Source organism: Myotis yumanensis, unplaced genomic scaffold, assembly GCF_028538775.1.
Source record: "Myotis yumanensis isolate MYYU_CA2020_CCGP unplaced genomic scaffold, mMyoYum1.0.hap1 SCAF_7, whole genome shotgun sequence".
NCBI lineage: Eukaryota > Metazoa > Chordata > Mammalia > Chiroptera > Vespertilionidae > Myotis > Myotis yumanensis.
In genome coordinates this window covers 34,502,640-34,523,483 of record NW_027223758.1, presented here as the reverse complement: position 1 = coordinate 34,523,483, position 20,844 = coordinate 34,502,640, and the positions used below count along the sequence as shown (strand labels likewise).

The 20,844-nt window shown below is 48.8% G+C and overlaps 1 protein-coding gene across 1 annotated transcript; it reads left to right on the top strand.

The window, feature by feature from the left end:
• Positions 1 to 1,512: 1,512 nt before the first annotated feature.
• SUN5 (Sad1 and UNC84 domain containing 5) lies at positions 1,513 to 14,502 on the top strand. The gene is made up of 13 exons (XM_070421491.1): positions 1,513 to 1,598; positions 1,985 to 2,043; positions 2,255 to 2,329; positions 3,332 to 3,398; positions 4,310 to 4,371; positions 5,413 to 5,462; positions 6,814 to 6,848; positions 7,414 to 7,522; positions 10,987 to 11,065; positions 12,017 to 12,132; positions 12,701 to 12,868; positions 13,347 to 13,433; positions 14,371 to 14,502. The coding sequence occupies exons 1-13, from the start codon at positions 1,513 to 1,515 to the stop codon at positions 14,500 to 14,502; spliced, it is 1,125 nt and encodes a 374-aa protein (XP_070277592.1).
• Positions 14,503 to 20,844: the final 6,342 nt, after the last annotated feature.

The window sequence follows — 20,844 nt, the reverse complement described above, 5'->3', positions numbered from 1 at the left end:
TTTATATTTTTGATATTTATTTTATATATTTTAATGCCATTTAACAACGAAAAATCAACCAAAAAAATGAGTTCGCGTGTCACCTCCGACACGTGTGTCATAGGTTCGCCATCACTGCTCTAGGATATCCTCCCACCTCAAGGTCAGCTGATTAGCAACCTTAATTCCATCTGCAAGCTTTAATTGCCCTTTGTATGAAACCAAACATATTCTCATGTTCAAGTTGTAGTACACAGGCCTCTGGGGAACCATTATTCCGCTCCCCGCAGGTACTTAGCCTGCAATTTGAGCAACAGCCACCAGGGGGCAAAGTGAATTCATTTCAGCTTCACAACCCAGTTAGGCTCTCTCCAGAGGCAGGGCTGACAGGGGGAAAAAAATGAAACCAGACATTTCCACTCTGTTAGGCCGTTGCGTTTCCCCCGTAAAAAGCAGAACTTTATTCAAACAACAACACACATATATTATTTTGTATGACACAAAATGCTCACCAGTGAGAAGCTCAGCATTCTAAAATGTATTCAGATACAACCAAAGCAAGTGGCAAGGCTGGGAGACGTGGAACAAGCAGGGGTCTGGGGCAAGAAAAAGCAGGGCTTGGATCTTGGAGCCTCAGCTCTCACCCCTCCTCACCCCTGAGACCCTGGCATGACCCTTCCTGTCTCGAGGCCTCCGTTTCCCCTATTAAAAGTGGTAAGTTGACAGAAACTATGCAGGCCAGAAGGGAGTGGCAAGAAATATTCAAAGTGATGAATACCAAGAACCTACAACCAAGATTACTTTACCCAGCAAAGCTATCATTCAGAATTGAAGGTCAGATAAAGAGCTTCACAGATAAGGAAAAGCTAAAGGAGTTCATCACCACCAAACCAGTATTATATGAAATGCTGAAAGGTATCCCTTAAGAAGAGGAAGAAGAAGAAAATGGTAAAGATAGAAATTATGAACAACAAATACACATCTATCAACAAGTGAATCTAAAAATCAAGTGAATAAATAATCTGATGAACAGAATAAACTGGTGAATATAATAGAATCAGGGGCATAGAAAGGGAGTGGACTGACTATTCTTGGGGGGGAAAGGGGTGTCTGGGGTGTGGGAAGAGACTGGACAAAAACTGTACACCTATGGATGAGGACAGTGGGGGCGGGGTAAGGGCAGAGGGTGGGGTGGGAACCGGGTGGAGGGGAGCTATGGGGGGGAAAAAGAGGAACAACTATAATAATCTGAACAATAAAGATTTAATTTTTTTTTTTAAAGTGGTAAGTTGGTCGGAATGGGCACCTCCAATGAGGAAGTTCCAAGGCCAAGCCTCCCCGACCCACCTCGTGTTGCCCCCCCTTCCACCCCCCCACCCCCGCCCGGCTCTGTGAGGTCACAGTGCCAACAGCTCAGAGCAGAATCCGCATGACTCCTTTCAGGGAATGATAGGAGGCTGAGGCAGCAGCCAGTTCCTCCTCGCCAACTCCCAGAGAGCCTCCCTCCATTCCCCGTCCTAGAGAAGGAAACCAATGCCACGGACCTCAAGGAGCCCCAGGGACCTGGGTGACCCCCTCGACGATGTGGCCCACCTCTGCAGGGATCCCAGGCCCAGGAGGTGAGGACAGCAGCCCTTTATCACTTACGAAGCAGTGCCCCTCAGCCCTCTCCTTGGAGGTGAACAGGCGTTACCACCTGCGCGTTACAGGTGCAGCAACTGAGGTCAGAGGTTTGCCAGTGGCTTTCCTAAAGTCTCCCGGCCAGGGAGTGGTGGAGAGTCATCCTTTCGGCCTGTGTTTATTGAGCTACTACTGTGTGCCAGGCACTGAGTGGGTTGCTGGGAGCACAGTGTTGGATTTGGGGTCAGCAGACCCAGGTCTGTCCCTGATTCACAGGCTGGTGGTCTTGGGCAAACTTCTCTGCAACTCGGTTTCTCAGCCTGGAACATGGGGACCATGTTTCTTGTGAATTGTAAAATGCCACTGTGAATCTTGTCAGCCCCAGGGCGGTCCAACGAGGCCGGAACCCCTGCAGGATGACAGAGGAGTCCTCGCGAAACATGAGTAAGCAGGGAGGGGCGAGGGGAGCCCTGGGATCTTCGTGGGCAGCAAGGGGCTGAGGCTCTGAGATGTCAGATGGGCAACCCAGGGTGACCTGGCAAGGGGCAGGGCAGGGGGCAGGGATGCTCACACCATACTCTGGGAGCTCCCAGGTGTCTGCAGGCACCATGTCCCACAAGCCAGCAGTGACATGACAGCCCTGTGTTCTCTGCAGATGATCCCTTCCTGTTTCCGCTCCGTCTCAACGGCCCATCCCCAGGCCTGATTCAGTTCGTAATGGGGTGTATGTGTACGTATATACTGAAGAGCTGCCTCAGGCCAGGCTGACCTTGGGGTGGGGGAGGGGGTGTGAAGCCTGGGCTGGGTAGCAGGAGAGGGAGAGAGCACAGGTTGAGCTCTGGGTGTCTTCCCATCAGAGGTGTCAGGGGTGTCATTCCAGCCAGGATCTCTTCGGTGGTTGGACAGAGGGAGTGGGAGGGAGACTTGCAGCTTGGAGGAGGAGCTAGCTGCCAGCTCTCGCCTACTCCGACACAGGCCTGGCCGCTGGGTCAGGAGAACACTGGTGAAGTCATGGGAATGGTGTGATGCAACTGGCCCTCACTTCAGACCTCCTAAAGATTGGTATTCCACTTCTGTGTTCATCCACTCACCCCTCCGCTTATTCACCCATGAAGTCATGTATCCAGCCATCTGTCCACCTATCCTTTTGTTATTATATCCATGCATTCCATTAGTTCCTCCATCCATTCATTCACCGAGCTATCCACACCTTTGTTAATAGTCACAACCATCCAGTCATCAACCCTTCCATCCTTCTACCCTTCCTCTCTTTCCCCATCCACTCACCCATCTTTCTATTCCTCTATCTTCCAAACCCCTTTTTCCATCCATCTGTGTCTCCTTCCGCCTACTCATCGTCCTGATTTCCTACTTTTTGCCTAGCTCCACGCTGGGCAGTGCTGGCACCCAGGATGAACCAGACAAGGACCCTGTCCTTGAGAAGCTCCCAGTGTCTAGGAATGGGCATTCACGCATCCTAGGGCTCCTGTGTCACATTAAGGATCTATTAACTGCCAGATGCGAGCAGTCATCACCTATAGGACTGATACTCACTCCAAGCTGGCACTTACCCATGAGCAGAGCAGGGTTGCCCTGGGCTCAACTAGCAAGTTGAGGGGGTCTCCAAGCTCCAGTCCCCACCCCCCACACACACACCCCAGGACAGTCAGCAAGTCGTTGGAGAATTAGAACAAGGGTGCAACTACTCACTGGTCTTCTGTCTCCTCTGCAGCATGGATCACCTGCCTGGCCTGCATCCTAAGGACTCAGGTCCACCAGGTTCTATTCAACACCTTCAGGTGAGCAGGGGCAGGTGAGGGGAGGCTGATAGGAGCTGGAACCATGCAGCTGGTAACCATGGCCGCCTCCTCACTGGTTTGAACCTCCCCCTTGATCTCCAGACCAGACAAGCTATCCCACACCTGGCTTTTCTCAGATACCCTCACCCCAGAATATACTGTGGCTCCCCAGTGACCCATCACCTCAGCCTGCAACCCTTTGAAATCCTGCCCCACCCTTTCTTTGTGAACTGCCCTCATTCTTATTCCTGCTGTGGAATCGTTGGGCCAGCAAGGCTAGGGTTCCCACTTCCTGGACCCACTCTTTCTATTCCCACCTCCACACCTTTGTAACCTCTGTTCTTCCTGCCTGGAATGTCCATCCCATCCCTTCCCCTTCCCCTTCCTGCCCCTAAGACTCCTCTGAATTCCTGAAGAGCTTTCACTTCACTCATCCACTTGAAGTCTACATGCTAAATGTTTCCTTAATGCCTACTCTGGGCTCAGCCTTGGCCCTCGCCACTCATAAGCTTCCAGCTGAGTGGGGAAGGCAGACACCAACAACAGTGTGAGTGTGAGGAGTGAGAGTCTGGAGGTTGTAGCAGGAGGGGACATTTGAGCTGAACCCTGAAGGGTGCATCCACCAGGAGAGAAGACAGGAGGGAACAAAGAGTATGTAGATGGAGAAAGGGAGTGATGAGGACGCAACAACCATAGTGAATTGGCCTCTGAAGGGCCCAAGTCCTGGGGTAAGAGCTTTCTTTCCTCTGTCCTGCTATGGAGCCAAGGAGCATGCCAACCTCCTGGAGAGGGTGTCACTGCCCAGGGAAAGGCCTGCCCCTCAGGGTGGGGAAGAGCTGAAGGCCAGGCAGGGACTGGCCAGCCTGTGCAAAGCCCTGCCTCGCCTTGACTACTGCTTCTCTGTCTTCCAGATGCAAACTGCTCTTCCAGAAGCTCATGGAAAAGACAGGTGTCCTGGTCCTCTTTCTTTTTGGTGCGTCCCCGGGGCCCTGACCCATCCCAGGTGGGGGAATCCCTGGCTCTCGCCCATTCTGTAGGGGGAAGACAGGGGGTTCTGGCACTGCCAAGGCAACACAGCCCCTCGAGGAGCCCCCAGTTTCCCATCTGTCTAATGAGTGTGTTGCTGGGAGGATTAAATGTAATAATGACCAAGAAAATTTTTTGAAAGCTTTGAAAACTGTAAAGCTTTTTCCAAATCATGTTATGATAATTATTACTCCCTCTCTCTGGATTTCTGTGACTTCCTTCCAGCCACCGCCACCACCTCCCACATCACAGCTCTGCTTCCTCAAGCAAAGGAGTCTCCTTCTTCCCCTCAAATGTATGGGGACAGGGGTGCATTTCCTAGAACTTAACCCAACAAATAAGGTTTTTGAAAAGATATGTTTTATTGATTTTGAGAGAGAGAGGAAGGAAAGGGGAGAAAGGAGAGAGAGAGAGAGAGAGAGAGAGAGAGAGAGAGAGAGAGATAAAAAACAAAAAACAAAAAACATTGACTGTCTCCTGCACACCCCCTACTGGGGGTTGAGCCCACAACCCGGGCATGTGCCCTGACTGGGAATTGAACCATGACCTCCTGGTTTATAGGCTGACGCTCAACCACTGAGCCACGCCAGCTGGCTTGAAGTATTTTATTAATGGCTTAAACAGTAGGATTTCAGGCAACACAGATATCATAAAATGACTACCTCCTTTTCTTCTCTTTGCCAATTATCCCCAGTAGGATTGGGACGGGGGGGGGGGGGGGCAGGGGGGGTGGAGGAGACATGGATTATTTGATTTATGTGAGACACTTCGAATATATGAAATCATTCAGTACTAAAGTAGATATCACTATTATCCCATCTTACAGATGAGGAAACTGAGGTGTAGAAAGGTAACATAACTTCTCCCAACATTGCACAATGTTAGCAAGGGGCAAAGTTGGGATTTGAAGCTAGAAGCCTTAACTCCAGACCCTACGCTCTTAACCTTTCATCTTAAATAGCTCCTCCTCATTCCTCTGGCTCCACAGGATTCTGGGTGTTTATGATGCATTTACCATCCAAAGTGGAAGTCTGGCAGGTGAGTGTGTGCTCTCTTCAGGCACACTGCTGACTGACCTTCCCCAGTCAATGTCACCTCTATAAGCTTCTCTCACTGTCGCCACACCTGGATCCTAATCAATTCCTGACTCACCCCAGCTCCAAGTCTCTGCCTTTGCCATGCCACTCACCTGGAACCCATCTCTCCCACCAAAATGTGACTTTCAAAGACCGGATGCAATATTCTCTCTTCCAGAATGCCTCTCCTGTCACTCACTCCCAGAGATAACCCATGTCTTCTTTATCAAGGCTCCCACATAAAATGGGATGATGAGGACAGGGAACAACCTTTCTCTCTCTACTCAATGCAGTTTGTTCTGCTCAAATAAGATGAGATCATTTGCTATGTGGTTCCTGGAGAAGAAGGAAGAGGAAACCAATGACAAGAGCTCCCAGTCTGAGGACAGCAAAGAGGCTCAGAAGGCCTAGAGAGAAAGGATATTTGATGGGCCTTGTCCCTCCCTTTTCTTCTTCTCTTATGAACTCTTTCATCTCCTCCGAGATCCAGCTAAGATGTCACTTCCTTCAGAAACACCCAGGCAGAGGTGGTCACATTCCCCTCCCTCCTCCCACAATTTTCTGTAATCATTACTATTTCCCCAACTGTACTGGCAGCCCTTGAAGGCAGAGCTTATTCATTCCCGAAATATCTACCTCAGGACCAGGAATCAGGTTGCCACTATCAATGTTGGATGATAGGATGGCCACACGGGAGTATGAATGGAGAGAGAATGGATGGGAGGATGAAAGTGATAGATGTGGGGGTTGGGAGAAGTGTTTGGAGGGTGAATGGATGAATGGAAAGTGGATGGATGAAAAAGTGAATAGGTAGGGAGGCAGATGGAATATATGGGTGGGTGGGTGGATGGATAGATGGGTGGTTGAATGGAAGGATAGATAGTTGGAATGGTGAATGGATGGATAGATGGGATAAATGGATTGATGAAAGGGTAAATGGATAAGGTAAGGTAGATGGATGGAAGTGTAGAGGGATGGGAAAGGTTGGATAAATGGAGTAGATGGGTAGAAGAGGGTAAATGGATGGATGGTAGGTGGAAGGGAGGATAGATGAGTGTGAATGTGGATGGATGGATGGATGGATGGACGGATGGATGGATGGATAGATGGATGGATGGATAGATTGATAAAAAAAAAAAGGAAGGTAAATTGGATTTTGGATAGATGGTAGATGGGTGGATGTATGAAAGAGTAAACAAGAAGGTAGATGAATGAACAGATTTATGGTTGTGGGAAAATGGATGGATGAAGCTCTATTGGGCCCAAATTAGACCATCTCAAAGAGATCCCTTGCTTCCTCAACACCCCACCAGGATGACAGCATAAATACTCCACTTCAGAGCTTGAGGTAAGAAGTTCTATTAACACCTAAAAACCAGAGCTATAGCTAGGACCTGGGATGTATTGACTAACAATGTGGGCTCTGAAGTCAGACCAACCTGAGTTTAAATCCCTGATCCAGTACTCTCTACCTGGCTAAACTTATATAATACACTTTACCTCTCTGGGTCTTTGATTCCTCATTTATTAGATGAGGCAAAACACCCACCTTGCTCTGGGTAATTATGGGTGTTAAAGAAGATATAAACTGTCTTGAATAATTCCTGGCCTCTAGTTAGTGTTCAGCAAAGGACAGCTGAAAAGAATTTTAACCAACAAGATACTACCTGGTGGCATTATCCTTAATTGCAGACAAAATACTCCGGAATATTTGGAAGGAATGAGGTAGGTTAAAGAATATTCCAAGCAGGAGGAAGAGCATGAGTAGTATTTTAGAGATAAGATGGGGATAGGCCCAGGAGAGTAGAAAAATGAGAAGCTAGTTCTTAGTGGGCTGACTGGCAAAGGTAGAAGCTGAGGGTGATAATAGTACCACAGATCAGTCAGTCCATGTTCTCACCCTCCCTTGTAAGGATGTACCAGGAGAAGGTGCGACATCACACAGGGGAAATCCAGGTTCTCCGAGGTACCATAAATCAGCTCGTTGCCAAGCTCCAGGAGATGGAAGCCATGTCAGATGAGGTGAGATGCTGGCCATTCTGCCCCCAAACACCTAACTTCTCTGTTTGATGCCCTGTTTCCTATACCCCAAGTTTTGATGAAGCACATTCCCCAATAACTTCCTGAAAAAGAGTGAAATAAGAGGTACAATTTATTTTTTTTAATATATTTGTGTTGATTTCAGAGAGGAAGGAAGAGGAAGAGAGAAATAGAAACATCAATGATGAGAGGGAATCATTGATTGGCTGCCTCCTGCACATTGGACTGAGCCCACAACCCAGGCATGTGCCCTTGACCAGAATCGAACCTGGGACCCTTCGGTCCACAGACCGACACTCTATCCACTGAGCCAAACCAGCCAGGGCACAATTTATAATTTATGAACTTGCATGTTTGAAAATATCTTATTCCTACCCTTATACTTGATTGTAATTTGGCTGGGTATAGAATTATAGATAGAAAGTACTTTCCTCTGAGAATTTTGAAGGAAGCCCAGTATTGTGTTCTAGTTTATACTATTGCTGTTGAGAAGCCTAACCTTTATTATTGGTCCTTTAAGTGTGGTCTTAACAAACTCCATGAGAATTTGAAAGATATTCTTTTTTCCCTTGGTGTTCTATATTTAACCCACTCGGGGGATGCTGAGTTTATCAGAATCTATGGATTAATATTTTTCAATAGTTTGGGGGAATTCTTAGCTATTATCTCTTAAAATATTGCTTCTTCCTTATTATCTGTGTCCTCTCCTGGGACTCCAGTTATATCTATGCTAGACCTTTAGAATGTATTCCACACAACTGTTAGGCTATTACTTGATTGGGTTTTTTATTCTTTTTTTCTAGTTGCTCAAATTTTCATATTTTCTATTCACATTTCTTTAAGCTAATTAATAATCTTATATTCTTTTCTGTTCAGTCTACTGTTAAATCTTTCCATTAAGTTCTTAATTTCATATATTGCATTGTTTAGTTCTACAACATACATTTGATTCTTTTTCATAGATTTTTAATTCTATGGTGAAACTTCAATATTTCACCTATGTTGTCCATCTTTTCCTTTATTTTATTTAACACACTGGTCACAGTTATATTAAAATCCTTGTCTGCTAAAGCCAATCTCTGGATCATCTGTGGCCTCCTTTCTAATGTCTGTTTTTTCTTTGCTTCTTCATGTCTGGTAATTCTTTCGTGTTTTCTGGACATTGTACACAAGAGAGCCATAGATACTCCAGATAATTGTAACTCCTGCCAATGGGAGTTCCCCCTTTCCTTTGTAAGGATAATGACGTGCACTGACCACATCTGTATAGACATGCATTGAGCTGGTTCAGACCTGGATTGCAATTTTTATAAAATTGAGTCAGAGGTTTTCAGCTTAACCGTTTAGCCTGCTGCCCATGCAGCTTCAAAAATTTGATAAGTATCCTTATGTTTGAGGCCCCTGAAGTCTCTAATTTTGTCCCCTAGCCCTGCACAAATGCAAAGTTTCTGGCCCAGTGGCAGCCTTCTCTGCAAAGGGCAGCTTGGATTCTCAGTCTTTAATTGTGTCTATACTCGGTGTAGTGCCCTCCAGATGAAGTGCAGCTATAGCTATTCCTTTTAAGGCAGTAGTCCTCAAAGGGTGATCCCCACAGCAGTATCAGCATTAACTGGGAAAATGTTCGAAATTCAGATTAATGGGCCCCACCCAGACTTATTAAATCATACATGTTGTTTTAGGATGGGCACCAACCTCTCTGAGCCTCAGTTTCCACATCAACAAAATAGAGTCATAATCACTGCCCTGTAAACACTTTAGCTATTGTTATAGTAACTACTGCTGCATAACAAACCACCCCAAAACTTATGGGTGCAAAACAACCATTTTACCTGTTAACTGCCACGTGTCCAAAACGGGAACCATCCCCACACGCCAGAATATTTTGAATTTAATTTTAAAAATCAATTTGCAATGAATATTATAAAAATAAATATATTACTCACAATTCAGGTGTTCTTGAATATTATAAGTTGAAAATTCTCACAAGAAATGATTTTTTAAAGCGTTATAGACGCTTATGCTCAGAGATTCTGTGGGTCAGGAATTCAGGTAGGACAAAGCAAGGGTGGCTTCTCAGTGTTCCGTGATGCCTGGGGCCTCAGTGGGGAAGACTTGACGGCTAGGGGTGACTTGAGACCTGGGCCTGGAATTAACCAGGAGGTGTTATCACTCATGTCTGGGGGCTGAGGCTGGCTGTCAATTGGAACTAAAGGCTGTTGATTCAAGCACCCAAACATGGCCTCTCCATGTGGTCTGGGCTTCTTCACAACATGCCGGCTGGTGTCTCTAGAGAACCAGGTAGTGTTGAATCACCTTAGGACTTAGTTCAGAAATCACACAGCATCACTTCTGCCATAATCACAGTCGCACTCAGACTGATGGGGGGAGAAATTAAGTCCCAACTCAATGGGAAGAGTGTCAAAGTCACAAAAGAAGAGCGTGACATGGGAGACCTTGTTGTAGCCATTTTTGGAGAGTACAATCTGCCAAAGCTGTAAAAAGTCCAATCAAGCCCTAACTGATTTGCCTCAGTGGATAGAGCGTCGGCCTGAGACTGAAGGGTCCCAGGTTCGATTCTGGTCAACGGCATGTACCTTGGTTGGGGGCACATCCCCAGTTGGGAGTGTGCAGGAGGCCGCTGATCGATGTTTCTTTCTCATTGATGTTTCTAACTCTCTATCCCTCTCCCTTCCTCTCTGTAAAAAAAATCAATAAAATATATTTTAAAAAATAAAAGAATAAAATATATGTATATAAGTAAAATTTTTTTTTTAAAAAGTCTAATCAAAATAATAGCCAGCATATACTGAGCTATCAGTGGAGCGCGGTGGCTAAAAAGCTGGAACTCTGGAACCAAACTGCCTGGCTCTGCCTCTCATGAGCTGTGTCACCTTGGACAAGCGATCATTTTGTGCCTCGGTGTTCTCATCTTTAAAATGGGGATGATAATAGTACAGACCTCCTAGAGTGAGGACATTAGAGTGAACATATGTGATGCTGAGTAGTCCTGGCACATAGTAGTGACTTCCTACTTCTTAAGTCTAATCCTCACAACAATGGGAGTGGACATGATTGTCATCCCATCTTACAGATGAGAAAATTGAGACTGATATGGGCAGTAACCAGCCCAACACCCCACAGCAGTAAAAGTCTGTCTAACTCCAGGGCCCCCGTCCTTAACTTCACTGAGACTCCATTCCCACGTGTGACACCCTGTCACAGTGAGGATAAAAGCGCTGAGAAAACCCAGTGGGTGGGATAGGGGTGGCTCTGTGTCGCCTGGGCTCCCTCACAGTATGCTAGTAGTGACTGGGGACCAGCCATGGCTTCCATAGGCCGGGGGGGGGGGGTGGGGGAGAACTGCCTGTCACCTGGTGTGAACACACCTGCGGACCACGATCTGTAAGAACACACCAGTGCACAGCTTATGTTTTCTGCCTCTTCAGCAAAAAATGGCCCAGAAAATAATGAAGATGATACAAGGAGATTACATTGAAAAGCCGGACTTTGCCCTAAAGTCTATAGGTAAGCGATCACCTCCCCCCGTGTGCGCACCTCAAGTTCCCTCAGAAACTCTTCAGAGGGTGGACTTCAGGGCTGGGCTGGTGCACCCACTGCTGCAGGGAAGTTCACCTTCAGAGCTAACCCTGCTCCCCAGCTCGTTTTCTTTCATGGAGGCTGACGTGGGCAGGGAGGCCCTCCACCACCCCTCCTCCCACGCACTGTCCTCCAGCCTAGGGATGAGCAGAGCTGCCCTTGCCCCCGGCGGGGAAGACTGACCACATTAAAAACCAGCACAGGCCCAATGACGGTTGGGGATTGGTGCTTCGGAAAAATAAAGCAGGTGGCTGGGAGGGAGGGGACCTGGGCAGGGGCGGGAGCGTTTGGGCTGCAACCTGGTGAGGAAGAAAAAGCATTCCAGACCACGGGAACCGACTTGAAAGGTGCCCCTGCAAGGACACGGCAGGGCATGCGGGAGGCAGTGGGGTGGGGCCGGCAGGGCGATGGCCTCTGCCCGGGAGCCACCAGCTGACCCAGGCACCCTCAGGCCCAAGCAGATGGGGTCAGAGGGCATCAGCTTAACCTCCGAGGGCTGGAGTAATGGGTGTAAGAATTACTGGGTGTAAGAATTGCTCGCAGAATTCTTACATCCATTTCTCTTCTGGGAAATGGGTGCCCTAGTAAGAATAGCCATAACAATGACAATGACGTAAGTGAGGGCTGACCGGCGCCAGGCACTGCTGGACAAACACTGAGGTATTCATTCATTTCAACCTCACAACAGCCCTATGCGGTGGGTGTTATCTATCATTACTTCTATTATTGTGATTATTGTTATTATTCCAGAGAGACCCAGTGGCTCGTCCAAAATGCACTGGGCACAGAGTCAGTGCCCAATCAGTGAGGCTCCCCACCACCAGGCAGAAGTCGGGGGGCTGCTCAGCTGAGACCCTCTACCCCCCACCTTTCATACAGGAGCCTCTATCGACTTTGAACAAACCTCAGCCACATACAACCACAACAAGGCTCGCTCCTACTGGAACTGGATCCGGCTGTGGAACTATGCACAGCCCCCGGACGTGATCCTCGAGGCAGGGGGCATGGCGGGCAAGGGCAGAGTGGCAGGGGTGCGGCCAGGGGCCTGGGGGTCTTCATGGAAAGCTGAGGTTGGGGGGTGAGAGTAAAGGGGGTGGAGCCTGGAGCAGGGGCAGGGGTTGATGCAGGAGACAGACGGGGCAGGGGCAGGAGGCAGACAAAAGTGGCAATTGGTGGGGGTGGGGGCGGAGAAATCAGGGGCAAGGGCAGGAGGCAAGAACAGACAGCAGGGACCCCTGGGGGGCTGGGCAGTAGCAGGAAACAGGCGCAGGGATAGGGGACAACCTGCTTTAGCTAGAAGGGGCCCCACCTAGCCCTCAAGACTGAGGGTCAGGGAACCCTGAAGGGCCTAACCAGGCCCCTGTCCTCACTGCTCTGGGCGGAGGGGAAGACTCATCTTGCTGCCTGCAGTCAGGGGAGCTTCCTGGAGTTGGGGGCGCTCAAGCCAAGGCAGGACCTGGCTCACCCAGGAGGGCAGAGGAGGTCTAGGGGAGCTAGGATGGGGCAAGGAGTCAGTCCTCATCCACCCACCCATCATAACCTCCCTTGCACCTGCCCCTCCAGCCCAACGTGACACCTGGCAACTGCTGGGCCTTCTCAGGTGACCGCGGCCAGGTGACCATCCGACTGGCCCAGAAGGTCTACCTGTCCAACCTCACCCTGCAGCATATCCCCAAGACCATCTCACTGTCGGGCAGCCTGGACACGGCCCCCAAGGACTTTGTCATCTACGTGAGCAAGCCCTGGCAGGGAGCAGTGTTTACCTAAGGGGATGGCCTCCTGATGGCAGGGTTCCAGGCCAGTGGGCCTGGGTGAGGCTCTGTTAGGGCGGGGCATGGCCAGGGTCAGAGTCAGCTCGAAGCCTTCAAGGCCGGGGGATAAACAGCTACTCTATATCAACCCAAGCTCTTCACAGGTAGTTTAGTTCTCAGAGACCCATTTCACTGATAAGGAGACTGAGGTACAGAGAAGGGTAAGGGAAACACCCAGATCCTACAAGTCAATGGCAGAGTAGAGGTGAACCCTCAGCCTTCTGAGTCCCAGGCCAGTGCTCTTTTCTATCCATTATTCTGTACGGCAACAGAATGGTCCCCAAAGAGGTAGGGAGCTCCCCATCCTGAGCAGTGTGCAAGTCTCAGCTGGAGAGCGGCAGCACTCTCTGCAAGTCCTGCCTGTGCCTGCCACTTTCTTCTTGGTTCTGATTCCACAGGGCATGGAAGGCTCCCCCAGGGAGGAGGTGTTCCTGGGGGCGTTTCAGTTCCAGCCAGAAAACATCATTCAGACGTTCCAGCTCCAGGTACCTGAGAAAAGCTGCCCTGCTGAGCACTTTACCCAGGGGACCCCACTCCATCTCCCCACAGCCCCAGGAGGTGCGCGATGGTCACTAACCCACTTGACAGAGAAGGACACTGAGGCTCAGAGTGAGGGACCTGCTGCGGGGACAAGAGTGGGCCCCTGAGATCCCTGCAGCCTCTGGCAGTTCCCGGTTCCCCTCGTCTGCCCAGGAGCCCTCCCAGGGGCAGATGTTAGCAGGAAGGGCCCATCGGTCAGGAATGCTGGCTTCAAACGTAGCATCTCCATGCTGGGCCGTCCATTATCAGCACCTGGTCCAGCCATAGGTGGGGAGACTGGAGGGGAGGGAGCTGGAGACAGAAGCAGGACTCGACGAGCAGCTGCTGAAATGGCCCTGAGACTTGGTGGAATATCTTGGCTTGGGAGCTGACACTGTTCCAGACCCTGACCCAACCACAAATTCTGTGTGATCTGGGTCATTCCCTCCCTCCCAGCCTCAGTTTCCCCTTGTATAATTCCCTGGGAGATAGAGACAATCCAGTCTCCTACATCTACTATGTGCCAGGTGCTAGTAGGTTGTCCAGCTCCAAGATCTCATTTCAGGCTCACAGCAGCTGTGGGACGCGGATGTTACCACTCCAGTTTCACAGGCGGAGAACTAAAGCCCAGAGAGGGATGGGCATTTACTCAGGGTCCCACAGCACCTAGGTGCCAGGGCCCCAAAGCTGGGACTCCTTCCTAATCAATGTGTCTGTCCTTCTGGCCTTAGCATCTTTCACCCCAGCCCCTGAGTATCCGCTTGCTGTGTGGCCTGTCCATTCCCCTCTCTGGGCCTCAGTTTCCCCTCCTATGAAATGGGTCCCCACCACTCCCAAACGCCCTTCTGAACAGGCAGAGTGGGGGTCTAGGGGAGAACTGCCCCATGTCTGTGACTCTTTCAGAACCAGCCCACCCGGACTTTTGGGGCCGTCAAGGTGAAGATATCAAGCAACTGGGGGAGCCCACGCTTTACCTGCCTCTACCGCGTGCGAGTGCACGGCTCTGTGACCCCACCCAGAGAGCAGCCCAACTGATCCCCCACCCCGAGAGAGATTAAAGTTTATTCTTCATGACCCAGCCCAAGTCTATGTGTCTTTGGCCCCAAAGATTAAGGGCGGGCTAGCATTTGATGTCTGACACCACGGTTAGCAATGATTGATCACGTACTGGGTGCACAGGCATCCTCACGACAGCCCCGAGGGCCCCATTTCACAGATGGGACAGTGAAGGCTCCCAGGAACAAAGTGACTTGCCAGAGGTCACAGCCAGAAATGGCAGCATCAGGATTCAAACTGCCTGACGGCTGCACATAAGTCATCTCCCTTGCTCCAAGTCGAGCTCTGCCCTTGACGCAGGCGTGACCTTGGGCAAGACCTAGCTCTCTCTCTCAGGGCCTCAGTCTCCCCAACAGTACAATGGGGACAGGATTATGGCTGTTATACCAGATAAGGTGGAAGATGGGAAATCTCACCCCTGCCCACCTTGGAGTGTTTCATACAAATGATTTGCTGTGGCATTAGGCAGGACACGCCGTCTCCGGACCTCAGTTTTTCCAGGTGTAAACAAACATTTACTTTTCTCTTTTGTGCATCAAAACATAACATCAACAAGTAAAATGGCAACCCACAGAATGGGAGAAAATATTTGTGAATCATATACCTGATAAAAGATTAATAACCAGATTATATAAAGAATTCCTACAAAAGAAACCATCAACAAAACAAGAAAGCCCACTGCAAGGGAGAACATATTTGCCAATGCTATTTCAGATAAGGGTTTAATCTCCAACATTTACAGAGAACTCATACAACTTAACAAAAGGAAGATAAATAATCCAATCAAAAAATGGGGGACAGACCTAAATAGATACTTTTCAAAAGAGGACATACAGAAGGCCGAGAGACATGAAAACATGCTCAAAGTCACTAATCATCCGAGAGATGTAAATCAAAACAATGAGGTACCATCTAACACCTATCAGAATGGCTATCATCAACAAATCAACAAACGACAAGGGCTGGCGAGGATGCGGAGAAAAAGGAACCCTCCTGCACTGCTGGTGGGAATGCAGACTGGTGCAGCCACTGTGAAGAACAATATGGTGTTTCCTCAAAAAGTTAAAAATGGAACTCCCATTTGACCCAGTGATCCCACTTCTAGGAATATATCCCAAGAAACCAGACACACCAATCAGAAAGGATATATGCATCCCTATGTTCATAGCAGCACAATTTACAATAGCTAAGATTTGGAAACAGCCTAAGTGCCCATCAGTAGATGAGTGGATTAAAAAACTTTGGTACATCTACACAATGGAATACTATGCTGCTGTAAAAAGAAGGAACTTTTACCGTTTGCAACAGCAGGGATGGACCTGGAGAGCATTATGCTAAGTGAAATAAGCCAGTCGGAGAAAGATAAATATCACATGATCTCACTCATTTGTGGGATATAATGATCAACATAATCTGATGAACAAGAATAGATTGATCCAGAGACAAATGGCAGGAGGGGGGGCAGGTTAGAGAGCAACCAAAGGACTTGTATGCATGCATATTAGCATAACCAATGGACACAGACACTGGGGTGGTGGGGGCTTGCCCAGGGTGGGAATGGCTGGGGGGAAGGGGGATCAATTGGGAAAAAAGGAGACAAATGTAAAACTTTAGACAATAAACAAAACAAAAAGAATTCCTAAAACTCAACCACAAAAAAAAAAAACCCAATTCAAAAATGAACTAAGGACTGTACCAAAGATAGACATTTCTCCAAAGACATATACAAATGACCAAAAAGCACATAAAAAGATGCTCAATATCACTGATCATTAGGGAAATGAACATCTAAACTACAGTGAGATACTACCTCACACCCATGACAAATGGCTACTATCAAAAAACAGAAAATAAGAGTTGAAGAGGATGTGGAGAAATTGGAACCCTTGGGCACTGTTGTGGGAATGAAAAATGGTGCAACCACTATAGAAAACAGTGTGCTGATTCCTCAGAAAGTTAAAAATACAATTACCATATGACCCAGGAATTCCACTTGGCATATACCCAGAAGAACTGAAGATGGTCTCAAGGAGGTATTTGTACACCCACGTTCCTAGGATTATTCACAATAGCTAAAATGTGGAAACAATCAGGTGTCCATCAACAGATGGATAACAAAAAATGTACATGCCATGAAGTATTATTCAATCTTAAAAAGGAAGGGTTTTGCCAAAACCGGTTTGGTTCAGTGGATAGAGCGTCGGCCTGCGGACTGAAAGGTCCCAGGTTTGATTCTGGTCAAGGGCATGTACCTTTGTTGTGGGCACATCCCCAGTAGGAGATGTGCAGGAGGCAGCTGATCGATGTTTCTCTCTCATCGATGTTTCTAACTATCTCTCTCCCTTCCTCTCTGTAAAAAATCAATAAAATATATTTAAAAAAAAAAAAAGGAAGGGTTTTACAAGAGGAAAAGATCTGTGGAGATGAATGGTGGTGATGGTTGCACAATATTATGAATGTATTTAAAACAATTGAACTGTACACTTAAAAATGGTTAAGATGGCACATTTTATGTTACATGTGTTTTGCCACAATAAAAACTGGGGGGGAAATGTTATGCTAATCACTCATTTTGCATGCATAATCTCTGCCATAGCTGAGTCCCACCTGTCCTGTATTTGAGCTTACAGAAGTGCTAAAAACAGTCTCTACTGCCAGAATCTGCTATGACTCCACCCACACAGCTGTCAGCACAAGCAGGGCACACAATAGGTACTGGGTGAATGATCACCGAAAACCTGGCCCCAGGCAGGTGACAGGAGATCAGTCCTCAGGGAGGGAGTGGCAGGGCCCCAGTGTGGGGCAGGCTGGCCAAGCTGGAAAGGGCACGAACTGGAGCCTGCAAGGGAGCCGGCAAGGCAGGTGGGGAGGCTGGCACAGGTCCAGCTGGGCATTAGAAGGGCAGATAAATCGGAAATACGCTTGTTTCCTGGCAGGGCACACTGGACAGGCCCTGCTCCGGTACAGAACCCACCCCTCTGGTCATTTGCCAGGCTCCTCACCGGCCCCTAGAACCCTCCAGCACCCAGCCCTCCAACAGTCTCCAGGGTGGGTGGGCTTCAAGGGATCACCCCATACTCCTGCCACTCATTCCTCCCCCGGCCCTCCGCCTCTCCCCAGCAATCAGTGGGCCTAGGAGCCACACATGCTCAAACTATCATTATTTCCATAATTTTTTAAAATAGATTTTTCTTGATTTCAGAGAGGAAAGGAGAGGGAGAGAGAGATAGAAACATCAATGATGAGAGTGAATCATTGATTGGCTGCCCCATGCACGCCCCCTACCGGGAATTGAGCCCACAACCCGGACATGTGCCCTTGACCGGAATCAAACCCGGGACCCTTCAGTCCGCAGGCGGATGCTCTGTCCGCTGAGCCAAACCAGCTGGGGCTATTTCCATAATTTTTATAAGAACCATTTTTGTCATTAAAAATCCACACCATACTGAGATTTGTTGAAAAGCAAACCTGTAGGCAGCCTACTTCCTCCCCAAATGCCCATCCCAGTCTTATTCCTCTAACTTTTCTTCCCATCATTTGTCCTTTAACTTTGTTTAAAGTGCTTTTGTTCAACACATTTTTTTTGAAAAGTTTTATGTAGCTAAATAATTCTTTTCCTTTATGGCTGATAACTTGTATACATTGCAGGAAGAGCCTGCACAGTTTCAAGATTATAGCAATATACTCCTATATTTTCTTCTACCAATTTTATCATATATATTATATATAGGTAGAAATGCTCTTTAGTGCTTGCACAAGATTTGGATGTAGAAAAACTTTTAAATATATATTTTTATTGATTTCAGAGAGGAAGGGAGAGAGAGAGAGCTAGAAATATCAATGATGAGAGATGATCATTGATCGGCTGCCTCCCGCATGCCCTACACTGGGGATCAAGCCCACAAGCGGGCATGTGCCCTGACTGGGAATCAAACCATGACCTCCTGGTTCATAGGTCGATGCTCAACCACTGAGCCATGCCGGCTGGACTGGATATAGAAAACTAATGCAGCCGAAACCGGTTTGGCTCAGTGCATAGAGCGTCGGCCTGTGGACTGAAAGGTCCCAGGTTTGATTCCGGTCAAGGGCATGTGCCTTGGTTGCGGGCATATCCCCAGTAGGGGATGTGCAGGAGGCAGCTGATCGATGTTTCTAACTCTCTCTCTCTCTCCCTTCCTCTCTGTGAAAAATCAATAAAATATATTTTAAAAAAAAAAGAAAAGAAAAGAAAACTAATGCATCAGGACTTTATTTTTGTGCATGGTGTGAGGTAGGGATCTAGTTTCATTTTTGCTAAATTATTGCCCAATGGCCACACTTCAGTGTCATTATTGAAGAGCCCATCTTCCTCTGTAGCTTGGAAACAGAATCAATGCACAGCTTCTGGTCTCTTTTCCACTTCACTGAGCCCCCACCTCATCCTGCACCAACACGGGACTCCTCGAGTTTCTCTAGTTTGGGAATATGTGAGTACCTTCCTCTTTATTACTGTTTCTCATACACTTCCCTTTCAGGTGAACTTTAGAATCAGCGTGTCAAGTTGCATTTTTTTTAACAGCTAAACTTGCACTGGTTGTGTGGATTCGTGTATGGAGCATACATTTCTTGGCCATGTCAGCCCTTCTCTTTCTGGAAGGTGGACTCTTCTCTCCATGTCCTCTAGTTTTCCTTCTTATGAATCCTGCACTTTCCTTATCAGGTTTAATCCTGGATATTTTACAAGCTTTAAGGGGATTGCAAATGGGATCTTTGCTCTCATTGTCATTTTCTGTGGTTAGAGCTGCTTTGGAGGAAACTCGGTTTGTTGGACACTCATTTGGCACTCGCCCACCCCACCCCCACCCCCACACGCAGTCTTCACTCTCTTGAGGGTTCAAGTAAATTCCCTCACAAGCATTTCATAATGCACAGGCGTGTCCACAACCAGCACCTCATCTCCTCCTCACTGCAGGAATGGAGCACCCTCACAGATGAGGAAACTGAGGCACAGAGAGGTAGAGCACCTTCCTAAGGTCGCACAATAAGTCCTGGCGCAGCTTCAACACCCAGGCCCCAAAGTGCCTGCTCTCCCCTCCAACCTTCCCACAGACTTGTCAGATTCTTGTAGGTTCAGGTGAACCAACTGTGGAGCTGTGAGTGGAGAGCAGGACTCCTGGGTTCTGTCCCAGCGGCGCCCTGGGGAGCAGGCTGATCCCCACTCCCACCACAGGACCACTGAGGCCACGCGCAGACAACAGGAAAGGGCAGAGCCAGTCCATGGGAAGCCTTGTTCTTCCTGGGGAACCCCCCTACATGTGGCTCAGCCCTGCCTGGGTTACCAGGCTCCCCTTCATTCACCAAAGGGTCCCTTTCACCTGCCCCATATTGCCTCCCACACCCCACAGACCCTGCCCTCCAAAGTCAGTAGGCCGTGGGTTGGGCACTACAGCTCACGGTGCTCTTGAATAGGGGACAGGCTCCGAGAGGAACCCAGTCCCACCCAATGCCTACATCGGAAGCCCAGAAAGGCTCTTTCCCAGGGCAGCATCCTGCAGAAGGAAAAAGGTTGCCCCTAGGCCGCACTCTTCACCTCATTCCAGGTCCACAATGCACAAGGCTGGCCACCTGCCCACCATTCAGCCCTCCCACTGGACTGGAGCAGAGGAGTGGGCAGCCAGCCAGGGTGGGAGTCAGCAATCTGTGGTGACCAAGGCAGAGCCGGAGGTACTGAGCGCCAAACCACCCCCAAAAGCCCCAGAGTGGCGCCTCTGATAATCCCACCAGGAGCCCCATGATTTGAGCTAATCCGCTAATCCCTGGACACCAGTCCGGGTAGGGCTGGGGCAGGTAGGCAGGACCACAGCTTCTCTGAGCCTCAGAGATCCCTGGACCAGTGACAAGGCAGAGACCTAGGTCCCACCCCTGCCTGTGCTCCCTCACTGTGTGACCTGCAGGGAGCCATCCTCTTAGCCTCAGTTTCCCCATATGCACCCAAGAGATGCTAGTCCTCACTTCTTCCCGGCCAGAGGTGGAGTAAGGTCCCCAAGATCCACTCCTGTTTTTGACCATGGGATCCAAGGGTTTACGGGAAGCTCTAGGTGGCCTGGAAGATTGGCACAGACGCTGCTGCCCCCGACCCCCACCCACCTCTCCTGGGTCTGTGGACACAAAGAAGCTGCTCCTGCCCCTCAATGGTGCAAAGAACCTCCTGCTCTGTTCAGCTCTCAGGCACTGGCCTGGGGCAGTTACCTGGAGCAGGAGGGGCCAGACCCGGGGAAGGAGAGGTGAGGCCCCTGCTCAGGGTCAGTGAGTTTCTGCCCCTTAAACACAGCCCAAGTCCAT